The sequence below is a fragment of the Stegostoma tigrinum genome, chromosome 2, assembly GCF_030684315.1.
Source record: "Stegostoma tigrinum isolate sSteTig4 chromosome 2, sSteTig4.hap1, whole genome shotgun sequence".
Classification (NCBI taxonomy): domain Eukaryota; kingdom Metazoa; phylum Chordata; class Chondrichthyes; order Orectolobiformes; family Stegostomatidae; genus Stegostoma; species Stegostoma tigrinum.
The window spans coordinates 22,522,271-22,539,014 of record NC_081355.1 but is presented as its reverse complement, the minus strand read 5'-3'; the positions used below and the strand labels follow the sequence as shown (position 1 = coordinate 22,539,014).

The 16,744-nt window shown below is 43.4% G+C and overlaps 1 protein-coding gene across 2 annotated transcripts in view; it reads left to right on the top strand.

Annotated features, from left to right (window-relative positions):
- The window catches only part of LOC125462503 (collagen alpha-3(VI) chain-like), a 146,759-nt gene extending 131,502 nt beyond the window's left edge, over positions 1–15,257 (top strand). For both annotated transcript variants that reach the window (XM_048552613.2, XM_048552623.2), the window contains 5 exons: positions 860–959; positions 2,459–3,127; positions 4,512–4,620; positions 4,706–4,758; positions 13,722–15,257. In XM_048552613.2, coding sequence (XP_048408570.1) covers positions 860–959; positions 2,459–3,127; positions 4,512–4,620; positions 4,706–4,758; positions 13,722–13,897 — 1,107 coding nt within the window. In that variant the 3' untranslated portion in view covers positions 13,898–15,257. The remainder of the gene's footprint in view (positions 1–859; positions 960–2,458; positions 3,128–4,511; positions 4,621–4,705; positions 4,759–13,721) is intronic.
- The last annotated feature ends 1,487 nt before the right edge of the window (positions 15,258–16,744 follow it).

The following is a 16,744-nucleotide window of genomic DNA, read 5'->3' as shown; positions in this document are numbered from 1 at the left end:
CTGTTCCTGAGCTAGCTAACTATCACTCTGACGCATTCCCATATTCTGAAAACAGCCTGCATGATCATTCCTTGACATTGTTCAGTCTTCAGTGCTTGATTAGTTGCCCCTGACAACACAATCTATCACAGTCATTACAGCTTTCACTCATTGGACACCTGCTTGATTTCTCTGAAAAGAGGCCTATCTCTCAGTTTTAATGAAGCTAACTGCAGGACAACCTGCTCAAGCTGCTCACTTAGACTATTTCCTTACGGCTCTTGTCATCCAATCAACCACATGATCGTTACGCTGCACCGTTTTTTTTTGCTTCTGGGGCAAAGATTCTCAGGATTTTGTGTTGTGCCAGCGATGACCACCACTCCCACTAGCACTGTTGGAATTACAGAGCTCGAGGACAATGAGATTGACCAACATGCCTCTGATGCAAGTTTCCCTCTGCTCAACGCATTAAAGATTGTCAGGGACATACAGGAATGCGGAGTTGAGGTTAAAATCTTATTGAAGGGCCGATTGGTCTACATTGGTTCCTTGTTCGTCTGTTTGTATGTCAACAGTTGTTATGCAGCTTGCAATGGGAGATGTATCCTTTGCTGATTCCTTAGGTGATGGGGTAAGAATCCCACCACTTGTTATATTCTGCTCTGCTTTGTGTTATACCTCATTGTCTGTATGTCAGAACTCCTTTAAGAATCATGCTTTATGATTTCACGGCATCCGATATGTGATACTTTGTCATCTGCTTATATTTGCCTGTAATTTCTCTGATGGAAGACATAGATTGACAACACATCAAACTATTAGTGTTTGCAGATTTTTGTTTCTGAATTTTGCATTTCTTTCAACTCATTTAACCAAGGTCAATGGTGAAGACAAAGCCCAAGTAATCGTACTGCCGAGTCAGCAACAAGTGGCAGAAGAATTGTTAGAAATGCTCGTCTTGTGCACATTGTGCTTTGGTATGACTTTCATTTAAACTTGAGGATTCAATAATGCTGTGAAACATTTGAAAGAATTTGAATGCAAACCTGGAATACATTTAAGAATAAAACTGTATGAATCTATGGTGAGGGCTACTTCCCTGTACCCTAATATAAATATTGAGTTCACACCCCTTTTCACTCAGTTGGTTCTGTTTCTTTTTCCTGATCCAGTGGGGGAGTTCTCTTTCTCCTCCTTATCCAACATTTATTTCTTCCCTCTCCTCCATCAATATCAAGGCATCAACTTGTAAAAGTACATTTTCACAGTTGGTTGTAGCCTTTTGGTATTTACTTCTCTTAAGAGATACGCACATCTCCTTTCCTGAGGTTAAAAAAAAACCTAAGCCAAAAGCAGAAATTCTGGATGTACAGTTTTGCCAGGTTCTGTTTAAAACACTGAAACTAGTCAGTACCTTTCAAAAGATCATTGCAAAATTGCTTCATGACTTTGACGTCAAAAACATAGGAAGCTAATATCTGAAACAGTATTATCATGAGCTATTAGAGGAGCAAGTTACTCTTTGTTAGTAGTCAGTTTAGGCTTATTGTCTTGTGTACTCAACTTACTAAAGAGCCTGAGTATAGTGAAAAGTGTATAATGTTGCGAACATACAGTGCTATCTTAGGTACAAAGAACCTAGGTACAATCGTAGGTACAAAAATAGAGAAAAGATAGGAAAATGTTACACGACATTACAGATATACTTAGTATAAATTAGCAAAATAAGAAATAAAGCTAAAAAGTTAGATATTGTAGTCTTTCTATAGGGGCTTCCCCATAGTCTGGCTTGGTTCCAGTGGGCTCCAACCAGTGGCCATCTTTACTTCGGGCTACTGGCTGTCCCTGCTTCACTGCAGGCCAGTTGGCCACTGTCCCTGCTCTACTCCAGGCTGCTGTTTGCTGTCCCCACTCTGCTCCAGGTCCATTGACCACTGCTCCAGCTGCAGTTCGGGCCACTGACCATTACCACTGCACTCTGGACCCACTGGCCGGCCATGCTTCAGGCCGCTGACTGCCGTCCCTGCTCTGCTCCATGCTGCTGGCCGCTGTCCCCAGTCTACTCCAAGCTGTTGACAAAAGAGGAACAAGGAATTGAGTGAGAACGAAAGATAATAATAAGAAAAGGAACAGACAGAGAAGACAAGCTCCAGCTGGAGCCTTCTACTCCACCACCATCTTAGACCAAAGGCATCCATAAGTACACGTATACTTCCATAATATTGCTGTAAGATTGTGTTATGCACCGACAGAAATAAAAAGGAATTTCAATCTAGTTTTAGTCCCCAGCTTGCCTCCCGAGTGAAGCAGTATTGAGATATCTGCCATGTGAAGTTTCATTCTGCTTCCCCCAGAGGTGATGTTGTGCCAGGAATTTGGAGTTACATTAGTTCATATGAAGAAGCTAAAGCAGTTGTAATGTTTAAGTGAGCTCATAGAGAAAATATAATGAAATGAAGGCCTTTTTTCTTTGCAGATGAATGTGAACGATACAGCTTGTGTTTCAATGGTGTCCAGCCAGCCCCTCTCCCAGTAAACATGGAGATGGTTTTCGTTGTTGATGATTTGCAGCAGATGAACTCTACACAGTCAGATTCAGTTCAGCATTTCATTACCTCAATGGTTAACACATTTCTGAGCACTACAGAACCTACAGCCTCTGGTCTTCATCCCCGGGTGGCTTTGCTGCAACACACATCAAACTACTCTCCAAGACATGGAAGAGATCCAATTAACCTAGAGTTTCGAGTTCTGGATTATGCCTTGAAAACACTGAAGAAGAGACACATCCAAGAGCCAGTCAGTCAACCAGAGGGCACCACTGGCATTGCCAGCAGCATTTCATGGAGCTTGAAGAATTTCTTCTCAAACCTCACAAATCCACAAGCTTACAAGGTTATCTTTACAATTTTTTCAAGGGAAACAAGTATTGATGGGAAGAAATTATTGGAGATATCACAAGAAGCCAAATGTAAGGGTTTCACACTGTTTGCACTGGCCCTTGGGGAGGTATCTAATGTCACATTCCTGGAGGAGTTTGTCAGTTTCCCTTTTGATCAACATTTGGTTCAACTGGATAAGGGCCTGGAGGCTGAAATCAAGTACGCACAAAAGTTTGCAGTGGCTTTTCTAAAAAACTTACCAAGTGAGTGCAATTACAACACTTTTATTTTATTATTTTGCCCCATTCCTTGGTTAATCCATACAGGGATAATGCAAGCAGTTATGGGCACCACACTTTGGGAAAGATATTTCGGCACATGTTAGAGTGCAGCTCAAGTTTACCAGAGCAATATTGGGACCTGAATTTTCGCTCACACATCAGAATTGCAGAATTAGGAAAATTCTCATTTCCAGAAACCTGACCCTGGTTAAAAGTTTGTCAGAACTTCAGATTTTGGGGTGGGGGCAGTGGATGATAAAAGGTGAAAAGCGAGTCCGAAAAGTTTGGAGCTTACTGAGCCCTGGAAAATCCTGGGTATAAGGCCAGCCTAGATGCTCCAGCACATTGTGGAAGGAATGAGGAAAATAATGTAAATGAAATACTCCAGCCATCATCATTCACAAACCCTGACCCCACTTACACTGCCCCAACCATGCTAACCGGTGCCAACCCACAATCCACTCACAAACATGGTTTATCATACTCTTAATGACAATCTAGTCACGTCCATTCTCCCCATGACTACTCTTACCCTCTATATAGCCCTATACACACCTTGCAATCCCCACTGCTGTTCTTGACGCCTGTACCAATATCTATTAATACATGCCCCCAAGCAATCAGCCTTTGTTTCTACATGCGACATAACCTATTATAGGCAATGGACAGTCTTCAGCACTATGTTGACACGAATTAACATTCTTAAGTGTCTGTTCACCATTTCAAATAAAATTCTTTATTGATTAAAATAAATTGCTACAGTTAATTTTCTCATCCTTTTTGAACCAAGCATTAGAATTCACATTACATCGTAAAAGAATTTATACATACTTGTAGTTAGTCAATTGAGTTGTGAATGTACTGGTATCCCGCTGTGATAATGAATGGTTGTGAAACCAGTCTTAATCCTGTGGTTATAACTATCAGGTTCATATCATCAGAGATGTAAAATAGCAAGTATTGATATTTTTTAAGACTGTTGACAATTATCAAATATTTAAAGGGCCAGGTTTTCTAATAGCTTGAAAGTTTGACAGCTCCTTTAGATAGTGATCTTGAAAGTTCTCTTGACGCCTAGCTTTATACTCAACTTGATTCTTCTTCTGACTGCTATTTTAGTGGCCATATTGATAGCTATCTTGATTGTTTTTTATGGTTTTGACAAGTGAAACAGTTCCAATGAGGTTATCCACGTTTATAATAATCCCAAAGATACTTTATCTCTCCCAAGTGACACTTCAACTCCCAAGAGTTGAGAAATTGAGATGAGAAAATTAATTTTTACAACTTTAGAGCTCTTTAGAGATATTTATAACTACGAAACTTCACTCTATATAAAATACTCTTTTTTTTCTTTATTTTACAGCTGAAATCAACAGTTACCCCCCTCCACATTTAGCGAAGAAGTGCAGAGGAACAGAGTCTCAGGAGACAGTAAAAGAAGCAGAAAAAACACGGTCCTATAGTATAGAACTGTATGCTTTATGGATAACTTTTATCTGTTACTAAAATTGTAATACAGGCTTTTCTCATTGTTAAACTGCGTCCTTTCCATTTCAGGGTGGTTGTTGCAGATGAAGTTGAGCAACCTTTGAGTTACACCAACAATAATGGTAGGTAAAGAGAACTATTAGCTTGAATTTTGTGCAGAGCGCATGCCACCAGAGCTGAGACTAGGAGATGAGACCACAATGGGCATTGACTAGACCCAAATAGAGAAGCAATTTGGGCCATCATTCCAATTAAGAGCTACTAGCCCTCAGCAGTGCCACCGTTAGTGTTGGCCAATTTTGACACTATAGCATGTCTCAAAATGAATGGCCATCTCCAACAAAGATAGGTGGTGATGGAGACACTGCACATTGTGGATCAAGGATTCAAAGGTGGTTCATGATGGAGACCTAATCATGTAAGTGGTCATTCCTGCTGGGATGATGAAAGGTTGGGCAAGAAGTAATAGAACGATCAGTGTTGAGCATATAATGCCCATAAATGAATATGATCATCCCCAGAACCCATGGGAAAACTGCTAAATTAACCTGATGAAATCCCCAATGTTGGTCAGTCCAATTTGGGCAAAAGGTTCACAAAGGCAGCAAGTAACCTTTAATTAACCAGTTAAGTGTCTTAATTGAACCCGCCCCCCCCCCCCCCCAACTTCATGAACAGACAGTTGACCGAAAACATTCCCACTATAGGCAAACCTCAGGGCAGCAAATTTTGCATGCTCTCTGACATCTTTCCTGGATCCCTGCAAGTGGCATGAGAAGTTTTTATTTTGTTTGTGTTCAACTAAGAGAAAAAGATGTTTATATAATGCCTTTCACGACCACCAGAAGTTTCAACAAGTTTTCTGAAATACAGTCATCTTTGCAATATTGGAAATGACACAGCCAATTTGTTTACAGCAAACTCTGGGATAATTATCAGGGTTTTTTTTGCGATGTTCAGATTATGAGCTAAATATTAGCAAGAGTGCTGGTGATCTGGGGACTGTCGTCTTCTTCAAAATCAGACCATGAGATCATTTATGTCAATCTGAGAAAATCAGACAGGCACTAGGTTTAACATTTTATCGAAAAGGTAACACTTCCAATATTGCGACACACTTCCAGTATTGTATTGATTTGTAAACTTTGAATTTTGTGTTCAATTTGTAACCTCTGACTTAAGGACAAGAACAAAATTTACTGAGACATAGTTGCCATTGATCAATAATATAATTTTAGGCTATGCGTATATAGAGCTCAACAATCAGGGCTTTCAATGTCTCAAACTGTTGCTTGTAGGGTAGAAGTCATGGTCACCAATATTAAGGCATGCCATAAGTTGCACGTCACACTCTGGGAAGTGAGAGATCTTTGCATTCATTTGCATTCATTTTACCCATTGGTTTGCGGCAAACTTTGACTTTCTTTTAGTGTTTTGGGTGATACCATCACCTTTTCAAAGTATTAAGACTGTATGACAATAAAATGTAGGAGCAGATTTCGACCATTCAGCCCATCTGGTCTGCTCTGCCATTCAATGAGACCCTGGCAGATTAGATAATCACCAAGATAGTAGGAACAGTCGATGCTGGAGAATCTGAGATAACACGGTGTGGAGCTGGACGAACACAGCAGGTCAAGCTGCATCAGAGGAGCAGGAAAGCCTGGCATTTCGGGTTGGGACCCTTCTTCAAGCTTTCCTGCTCCTCTGATGCTGCTTGGCCTGCTGTGTTCATTTAGATAATCACCAACTCCACTTTCCTGCCTTTTCACTATAACTCTTGATTTTCAGACTGCTTAACCTTAAACATTCTTAACAATGCAATCCGTATATCTTTCCTCAAATAAGAGGCCCAAAACTGTTCACAATATTCCAACTTGCCTGGTCTGCTAGTGCCTTGTTTAGTTTTAGCAAAACCTCCCCAGCTTTACACTCCATTCCCTTTGCATAAATGGCCAAGAATGTTCTGAATGAATTTATAAAGTGTACAGGAACTTCAAAGACTTGTCAAGTCTTTTCAAGGAAAAGGCAATTTCACACCACTCGAGTTGACATTGAATATCCCTAAGTGTAAACATTTTGAGTAGAGCTTCCATCAGAAGATTGTCATGCCACTATGCTCCTGAGTCAGCTTTGATTTGAAATTTCTTTATTACTCTGAAGCATATGATTAAGTAGAAGCTAGCTTGTAGCAACGGAATAGAGCAAATCAACTTTGCCTTTAATGATGATTTGTGTAAATTATATTTTGTACTTAACATGGAATTTCTTTAACCCGTTACACATGGTACTTCCACTTCCACAGCAACAGAAGCTTGGGAGGCCAGTAAGGCCCAAACATCAGCTACCGTGCAATGCAGTGTACAGGCAACAGTTTGTAAATTTGTTGTAGGGACGCTACATGAAAAATCTGGGCCTGGATTTGCTGGCAAGCAGCCAGAACATGCAGGTTGACACTCAGCCCCTTTCCTTAATAATGGAAGGAGAGAGCTCTGAATTTCAGGCAGGAGATTCCAATCAGGGCTCCTTCAGACACTCCCATTCTGACAGATTTCTCAAAGTGCCGGACTATCAGGAGGAGGCAAAACGTGGCCCTTTTACACAGCAGGTAACTGCAGTATTCTGAAATTTGAAGTCTAGAATCACAGCTGCTGTTAAAAGCTAATTTTGAGGTTAGTGTGCCAGAGGGTAGGCGTGTAAGATGCTTCATGGGTATTAGGTAGAGAGTCAGCTCAGTTTATGTCAAGTGCATGGGGGTGCCAAGTAGATTACAGTGCAAAAGGGGCAAGGGATAGCATGTTATGTTAGTTGGGTAGGATGCTAAATGGATAGGATTTGCCAAGGTGAAAAGAGGGCCAGGTAAGTGAAAACAGCCAATGTGACACCACTGTTTTAAAAAGGAAGTAGACATAAAGCAGGTAACTATAGACCAGTTAGCTTAACATCAGTAGTGGGGAAAATGCTTGAATCCATCATTAAAAAAGAAATAGCAAGACATCTGGATATAAATTGTCCCATTGGGAACACCCAGCATGGGGTCATGAAGGGTAGGTCATGTTTAACAAATTTAGTGGAATTTGAGGACATTACTTGCATGAGGACAATGGGGAACCTGTGGATGTGGTGTATCTGGATTTCCAGAAGCCATTTGACAAGGTGCCACACCAAAGGCTGCTACATAAGATAAAGTTTCACAGTTATATAGGTAATGTATTGGCATGGATAGAGGATTGGTTGACCAGTAGAAAGCAAAGAGTAGGTTTAAATGGGTGTCTTCCTGGTTGGCGGTCAGTGGCTCGTGGTGTGCCTCAGGGATCAGTGTTGGGACCTCAATTGTTTACAATTTACATGATGATTTGGAGTTGGGGACTAAGTGTGGTATGTCAAAATTTGCAGATGACACTAAGGTGAGTGGTAGAGCAAAGTGTGCAGAAGGCACTGAAAGTCTGCAGAGGGATACAGATAGTCTAAGTGAATGGGCAAAGGTCTGGCAGATGGAGTACAATGTTGATAAGTGTGAAGTCATCCATTTTGGTGGGAATAACATGTTTTAAATAGTAAAAAATTGCAGCACACTGCTGTGCAGAGGGACTTGGGTGTCCTTGTGCATGAATCGCTGAAGATGGGATTATAGGTGGAGCAGGTGATTAAAAAGGCAAATGGAATTTTGTCTGCCATTGCTAGAGGGATGGAGTTTAAAAACAGGGAGGCTACGCTGCAGCTGTATAGAGTCCTGGTGATGCCACACCTGGAGTACTGTGTGCAATTTTGGTCTCCTTACTTGAGAAGAGATATACTAGCACTGGGGGACGGGTGCAGAGGCGGTTCACTTGGTTGATTCCGGAGTTGAGGGGGTTGGATTATGAGGAGAGACCGAGTAGACTGGGATTATGCTCATTGGAATTCAGAAGAACGAGGGGAGATCTTATAGAATATAAGATTATGAAGGGAATAGATAAGGTGGAGGCAGGGAGGTTGTTTCGGCTAGCAGGTGAAACTAGGGCTATGGGGTATCGCCTCAAAATAAGGGGAAGCAGATGTAGGACTGTGGTCAGGAGGAACTTCTTCACCCAAACGGTTGTGAATCTGTGAAATTCCCTGCCCAGTGAAGCGGTTGAAGCTACCTAAATGAATGCGTTTAAGGCAAGGCTAGATAAATTCTTGATAAGTAAAGGAGTTAAGGGTTATGGTGAGTGGGCGGGTAAATGAAGCTGAGTCTCAAAAAGATCAGCCATGATCTTATTAAATGGCAGGGCAGGCTCAAGGGGCCAGATGGCCTACTCCTGCTCCTAGTTCTTATGTTCTTATGTTATGCAGTGTTTACAATATGTTAGTGTGGGTGGAAGATATCAGGTCTGGTGGGGATAGGAAAGGGTGAGTGTCAGCTCCCAATGAGGACACGTCTGGTAGCCAGGGAAAGTTGTTGAGGTCTGGAAATGGGGAAGCGAGGGCCTGCTGCAGCATAGTAGGGGAGGTGGAAGGTGGCCCAGATCAGCGGTAGAGACAGTTTGCATCTTCAGCAGGAAAAGGGGAAATGGGTCCAGGCAAGGAAAAGGGGTTTATCACATTGGGTAGAGCTGTTAGTTTCGAGAGATGAAGGGGATATTGGGTCAGTTTTGGGAGTATGTGGGAGGTGTTGTTGGGGGTCAAGTATGACGTCAGTTATATAGCTACTCAGGAGTTAAGCCATGTATTCAAAAGACTAATATTTCCTGAGTAACTATTTACTTATTTCATTGGGACCCTGCATATTCTCCAATTAAAATGAAGGCTTTTGGAGGGTTCCAAGCAGACAATTGTCCAGAAGGATCTTCAATTCCCTAGGCAATCCCTTTGAAGTCTGCTACAATAGACATTCCACAGGGCTACAAGGTGTAAATCCTAACTATGTTGGAGCAGCATGGTGGCTCAGTGGTTAGCACTGCAGCCTCACAGCGCTAGGGATCCGCGTTCAATTCCACCCTCACGTGACTGTGTGGAGGTTGCACATTCTCCCCATGTCTGCGTGAGTTTCCACCGGGTGCTCCGGTTTCCTCCCACAGTCCAAAGACGTGCAGGCTAGGTGGATTGGCCATGCTATATTGCGCAAGTGTTCAGCGTTGTGTAGATTAGGTGGGTTATAGGGGGATGAGTTTGGGTGGGGTCGGTGTGGACTTGTTGGGCCGACGGGCCTGTTTCCACACTGTAGGGATTCTATGATTAAAACCAACTGTCAGGACACCGAAAAATCCAGACCATGGTCGAAAAGTCGTTGGGTCATAGAGGTCTTTAGCACTGAAAAAGGCCCTTTGGCTGCTTGAGTTTGTGCTAATCAAAAACAAGTATCTAACTATTCTAAGATAATAAAATGTGAGGCTGGATGAACACAGCAGGCCAAGCAGCATCTCAGGAGCACAAAAGCTGACGTTTCGGGCCTAGACCCTTCATCAGAGAGGGGGATGGGGGGAGGGAACTGGAATAAATAGGGAGAGAGGGGGAGGCGGACCGAAGATGGAGAGTAAAGAAGATAGGTGGAGAGAGTGTAGGTGGGGAGGTAGGGAGGGGATAGGTCAGTCCAGGGAAGACGGACAGGTCAAGGAGGTGGGATGAGGTTAGTAGGTAGCTGGGGGTGCGGCTTGGGGTGGGAGGAAGGGATGGGTGAGAGGAAGAACCGGTTAGGGAGGCAGAGACAGGTTGGACTGGTTTTGGGATGCAGTGGGTGGGGGGGAAGAGCTGGGCTGGTTGTGTGGTGCAGTGGGGGGAGGGGATGAACTGGGCTGGTTTAGGGATGCAGTGGGGGAAGGGGAGATTTTGAAACTGGTGAAGTCCACATTGATACCATATGGCTGCAGGGTTCCCAGGCGGAATATGAGTTGCTGTTCCTGCAACCTTCGGGTGGCATCATTGTGGCAGTGCAGGAGGCCCATGATGGACATGTCATCTAAAGAATGGGAGGGGGAGTGGAAATGGTTTGCGACTGGGAGGTGCAGTTGTTTGTTGCGAACTGACAAACCTGCCTGCCCTGGTCGACCCATCGTCTCAGCCTGCTCCTGCCCCACTGAACTCATCTCCACCTATCTGGACTCCATTTTCTCCCCTTTGGTCCAGGAACTCCCCACCTATGTCCGTGACACCACCCACGCCCTCCACCTCCTCCAGGACTTCCAATTCCCTGGCCCCCAACACCTCATATTCACCATGGACGTCCAGTCCCTGTACACCTGCATTCCGCATGGAGATGGCCTCAAGGCCCTCCGCTTCTTCCTGTCCCGCAGGCCCGACCAGGCCCCCTCCACCGACACTCTCATCCGCCTAGCGGAACTCGTCCTCACACTCAACCACTTCTCTTTTGACTCCTCCCACTTCCTACAGACTAAGGGGGTGGCCATGGGCACCCGCATGGGCCCCAGCTATGCCTGCCTCTTTGTAGGTTACGTGGAACAGTCCATCTTCCGCACCTACACAGGCCCCAAACCCCACCTCTTCCTCCGGTACATTGATGACTGTATCGGCGCCGCCTCTTGCTCCCCAGAGGAGCTCGAACAGTTCATCCACTTCACCAACACCTTCCACCCCAACCTTCAGTTCACCTGGGCCATCTCCAGCACATCCCTCACCTTCCTGGACCTCTCAGTCTCCATCTCAGGCAACCAGCTTGTAACTGATGTCCATTTCAAGCCCACCGACTCCCACAGCTACCTAGAATACACCTCCTCCCACCCACCCTCCTGCAAAAATTCCATCCCCTATTCCCAATTCCTCCGCCTCCGCCGCATCTGCTCCCACGATAAGACATTCCACTCCCGCACATCCCAGATGTCCAAGTTCTTTAAGGACCGCAACTTTCCCCCCACGGTGATTGAGAACGCCCTTGACCGCATCTCCCGCATTTCCCGCGACACATCCCTCACACCCCGCCCCCGCCACAACCGCCCCAAGAGGATCCCCCTCGTTCTCACACACCACCCTACCAACCTCCGGATACAACGCATTATCCTCCGACACTTTCGCCATTTACAGTCCGACCCCACCACCCAAGACATTTTTCCATCCCCTCCCCTGTCTGCTTTCCGGAGAGACCACTCTCTCCGTGACTCCCTTGTTCGCTCCACACTGCCCTCCAACCCCACCACACCCGGCACCTTCCCCTGCAACCGCAGGAAATGCCACACTTGTCCCCACACCTCCTCCCTCACCCCCATCCCAGGCCCCAAGATGACATTCCACATTAAGCAGAGGTTCACCTGCACATCTGCCAATGTGGTATACTGCATCCACTGTACCCGGTGCGGCTTCCTCTACATTGGGGAAACCAAGCGGAGGCTTGGGGACCGCTTTGCAGAACACCTCCGCTCAGTTCGCAAAAAACAACTGCACCTCCCAGTCGCAAACCATTTCCACTCCCCCTCCCATTCTCTTGATGACATGTCCATCATGGGCCTCCTGCACTGCCACAATGATGCCACCCGAAGGTTGCAGGAACAGCAACTCATATTCCGCCTGGGAACCCTGCAGCCATATGGTATCAATGTGGACTTCACCAGTTTCAAAATCTCCCCTTCCCCCACTGCATCCCTAAACCAGCCCAGTTCATCCCCTCCCCCCACTGCACCACACAACCAGCCCAGCTCTTCCCCCCCACCCACTGCATCCCAAAACCAGTCCAACCTGTCTCTGCCTCCCTAACCGGTTCTTCCTCTCACCCATCCCTTCCTCCCACCCCAAGCCGCACCCCCAGCTACCTACTAACCTCATCCCACCTCCTTGACCTGTCCGTCTTCCCTGGACTGACCTATCCCCTCCCTACCTCCCCACCCACACCTTCTCCACCTATCTTCTTTACTCTCCATCTTCGGTCCGCCTCCCCCTCTCTCCCTATTTATTCCAGTTCCCTCCCCCCATCCCCCTCTCTGATGAAGGGTCTAGGCCCGAAACGTCAGCTTTTGTGCTCCTGAGATGCTGCTTGGCCTGCTGTGTTCATCCAGCCTCACATTTTATTATCTTGGAATCTCCAGCATCTGCAGTTCCCATTATCTCTGATACTAATCTAACTATTCTAATCCCATTTTCTAAAACTTAGCCCAGAGCTCTGTATGCCTTGGCATCACAAGCGCACATCTAAATACTTCTTAAAGGTCATGAGGTTTTCTGCCTCGTCCATGCTTAGAAGCAGTGGTGTTCCAGATTCCTGTCACCCGCTGGATAAAATAAACTTTTCCTCCCTTTCCCTCTAAACCTCTTGCCTTTCCCTTAAATATATGCCCCCTGGACATTGATATGTTCACCAAGGGGAACAAGTTTCTTCCTGTCTACTCTAATTATGCCCCGCTGTGACTTTCATTGATTCTTCTTTGATAATGTGACTTGCTTTGTTATTTCTTAATGTCAAAATTTAGTTTTTGAGGTATTGCATTTCAGAATAACGTGTGGTATGAGACAGCTGGTTTGATGAGCTGGTGTAAGCACAGAGCTGTTAAATAAACTACACTTCAATGAAATGCTCACTATGGTTGTCCTGTCACTATGGTTGCTCACTATGGTTGTCCAAATGAGAAAAGCGTCTGGCATTTGCAAACTCACTAAAGGAGTACTATTTGCCTATTTAAGAAGAACTCATCAAAAACTCTATTTCTGAGGGTACAATTAGAATGGACGGAATTGTGGCTCATGGTTAGCACTGCTGCCTCAGAGCAGCAGGGGCCCAGGTTTTATTTCACTCTCGGACAATTGCCTTTGTGGAGTTTGCACATTCACTCCGTGTCCGTGAGAGTATCCTCCAAGTGCTCTGGTTTTCTCCTACAGTACAAACATGTAGAGATTAGGTGGATGACCACAAAAATGAAGAGTTACGGGGATCGGGTAGGCGGTACAAGTCTGGGTGTGAGGGTCTTCAGAGGGTCAGTGAAGACTCAATGGGCTGGATGGCCTCTTTCCACACTGTAGGGATTCTATGACTTTTTCATATGATTGAGGCAGATTAGAATAATTGGATGCAATGTATGTGCAGAGATTAATACAGCAATAGTAGAGAAATATTTCATTACAAAAGTATCTGGCAAATCTTTCTGTGTTTCATCAGCATTGTGTGTATTTTTTTTCTTTTCAGATATGTGTGCACTGAATTTTGAAGAAGGCAACTGTCACAATTACACCATCAAATGGTTCTATAATAACAAACAGAAGGATTGCAATCGGTTCTGGTACGGTGGCTGTGGTGGAAACAAGAATCGATTTGACACCCGAAAGGAATGCGAAACCTTGTGTCTAAAATCTGCCTCATAAATATCTTGTTAAATGCATAGGTGTTTCTTAAGGCATATCCCTGACTGTAGAATATAATGAAACAATGGACCAGAATAATGCAAATCGAGGGGCCTTGACTTCTAATTGAAATCATCTGCAGACCCATGCATAAAAGCAAAATTGTGACATGGCGGTGAATGACATTTTGGGGCAGAAGCTATTAGCATTTGCACTGACTCCATTTATAATGCAGGTTACTGCATGGTGCAAGAACTATTAAACCACTCTTTTTAGCTGGTGCCTTTTACAAAAACAGTTGAGCAGCTCCGATGCTTCAGCTGTCCGTTTTACATATACCGTTCAATCCTGTTTTGGTGTGTACTCATTGAAGAGAAGTTTTTAACATTTTTTTTGTAAATATGAATTTGAACAGTAACTTTCATGCGGTCCTGAGTATTATTTTGCTTGAAGTCTTTTAATTAAGTATTTCTCGGGGAGAATGTTTAATTATTTGAGTTAAATATGTACATGTAATACCATCAGATACTTGGAGAAGGGAAAGGATCATTCTGCTGCCTTCTTAAATTGTGCATAAATGAATCTGTCAAATTTATGAATATTTGAACAATCCGCAATTTACTTTCTTGCTCACTTAAATGTCAATTCTTTGTTAAAAGTCCAAAGCTGTATTCATCAGGCAATAATGCTGCTGTGGCAGCCATAACTGTAAGAGAAATGCTGAAGAAGATATTATCACTCTGTCAGCAAATGGTAACATTGTTATACATGGCATAGACTGCTATCTGTTCTTGGGCTAACATACAAATAAAATATTCAACTACAACTGTCAAACAGTGGCACATATGAGAATTCAGCACTCATGATTATACTTGAATAGTTTGTCTCAGGGCCACCTGACTGCTCCTGACTCTCTCGTTCTGTATATGAAATGAGGAAGTATTTTGAGAGATACTAATGAATTTGGACCAACATCTACCATTCTTTGATTTGAAGGTGTTAAATTAGATAACAGTCGTTGGAATTCTCATGAATCTCCACAGCTCCATAAGTCAGCTCTGTCATAATCTAAACTAGTGTCAGGCTATGTCCTTGAATGGTGATAGGGTTGGGGGAGGGGGTCGGTGTCTTTGATCTGTGGTATCAGTTAGGACCTTTCCTACCTCCCCCATATTTGTCAACTTGCTAACCCTCAAAGTTTTCCTTCAAACCATTGCAGGTCCAATTTTTAAATCACATTTTTAAATGAATTGGGTTAAACGAATTTTTATATACAACTTTGAATCAAAGTAACTGTAATCTGCAAATGAAGAAAGTAAATATTGAGAAATAGTATGTCAGATGCTCAGAGTATTTTTAGCTTGTTCTATGTACTACATAGCTGGTCAATAAAATTATCCATCTGACACTATGGCAACAATAACTTTATCTTTTATTTTACAATGAACTCAGACAGCTTGACCATAAAGAGCACATGATATGATTTGGTGCACCTTGCAGAATTCTGCTGGAGGTACATGCCAGACGTTTCAAAGTGTTTTGATCCAACATTGCCTTCCTATGGGAGAAAATCTTGATATAACTCTGCATCTGAATTCTTGGTACACACTCTCTTTGAATATCTAAAAGAGTTCCTTAGAGAAATCAACTCAAAGTGTATATTTATCTAAACATGGTTGTATTCTCAAACACTCATTGGGAGCCATTTATTGTGGTGGACCATCTGCAGCTCAGGAGGTGGGATTAATTTTTGTTATCACTTTCCGGCACATACGCCACCACCATAACTAGGTAGGTCCTTTAAAGGAAAAGTTAGTTAGAAATATCACAAGGGTTCAAAAGAAAAGCAAATGTATTAAATTCAATTGCAAACATCAATCTCAGAAATTAAAAACTAGAGGCAATATTAAGCTTATACTAAACTAACACTGAAGCCTATGGCAGACATGCAAAAACACGTTATTTTTTCAAACTAATTAACATCCCAAGGCACTTTGTGAAGGTGTGATTGGGAAAAAATTGAGGTTATTATGACGAAGGAGATGGTGGTAGTAACAGTAAACATTTATTTAAAGAAATGGATATTAAGGAAGGTTTTAAAAGCAAGTGGAAGTGGAGAGGTTTAGGGTCAGCATTCCAGAGTGCAGGGCCTAAACAGTTGATACACAACCACCGATGTTGAAGCAAAGGGCTAGGCTGGGCAGTGGACAGTGGAGGGATGGCTAGGGAGTGAAGAGTTGTGAAGAATACATTAGAGATCAGAGTCAGAAGAGTGGAGTGTTCTTATGTGTTCTTAGGCTGGAAGAAGTTACAGAGATAAGAAAGATCAGGTTGTTGGACGATTTAAGTATGAGGATATGAATACTAAATTAGAGTTGTTAAAGTCATATAAAGAAGGGTGGTAATAGAAATGTGCTTAATGAGAGATAAGTATGGTTTTATGCCTGGTGGAACATGTGAACGTTGGAATTGTTGAATCTGGAAATGACATTTGATAGACACAGTTGAAGTGGTGAATATTAGTGGAGAAAATACACAGTCTGTGCAGGAATATGACCATGTATGCAGTGCCAGGAACAAATGGTATTGTGTTATTCCATAGATTCCAGACAAGACTCTCGGTGTGCCTTTAAAACAATTATATGGCATCACAAAATGTGATGCTCTAGTATAAAGGCCTTTGCTTTCATTTGCTCCCTGCTCGATTCAATGAAGTCACTTTAGTGTGTTCAATCAGTCAGTTATGTGTGTGTAATGTGACATTAATAGTCCATACCCACAGACTGCAAATCATCTACTAATCTCTGGTACCAGGGAAGTGGAAATTGTTAGCATTGTATATAAACATTAAAATAACCATTTCAACAA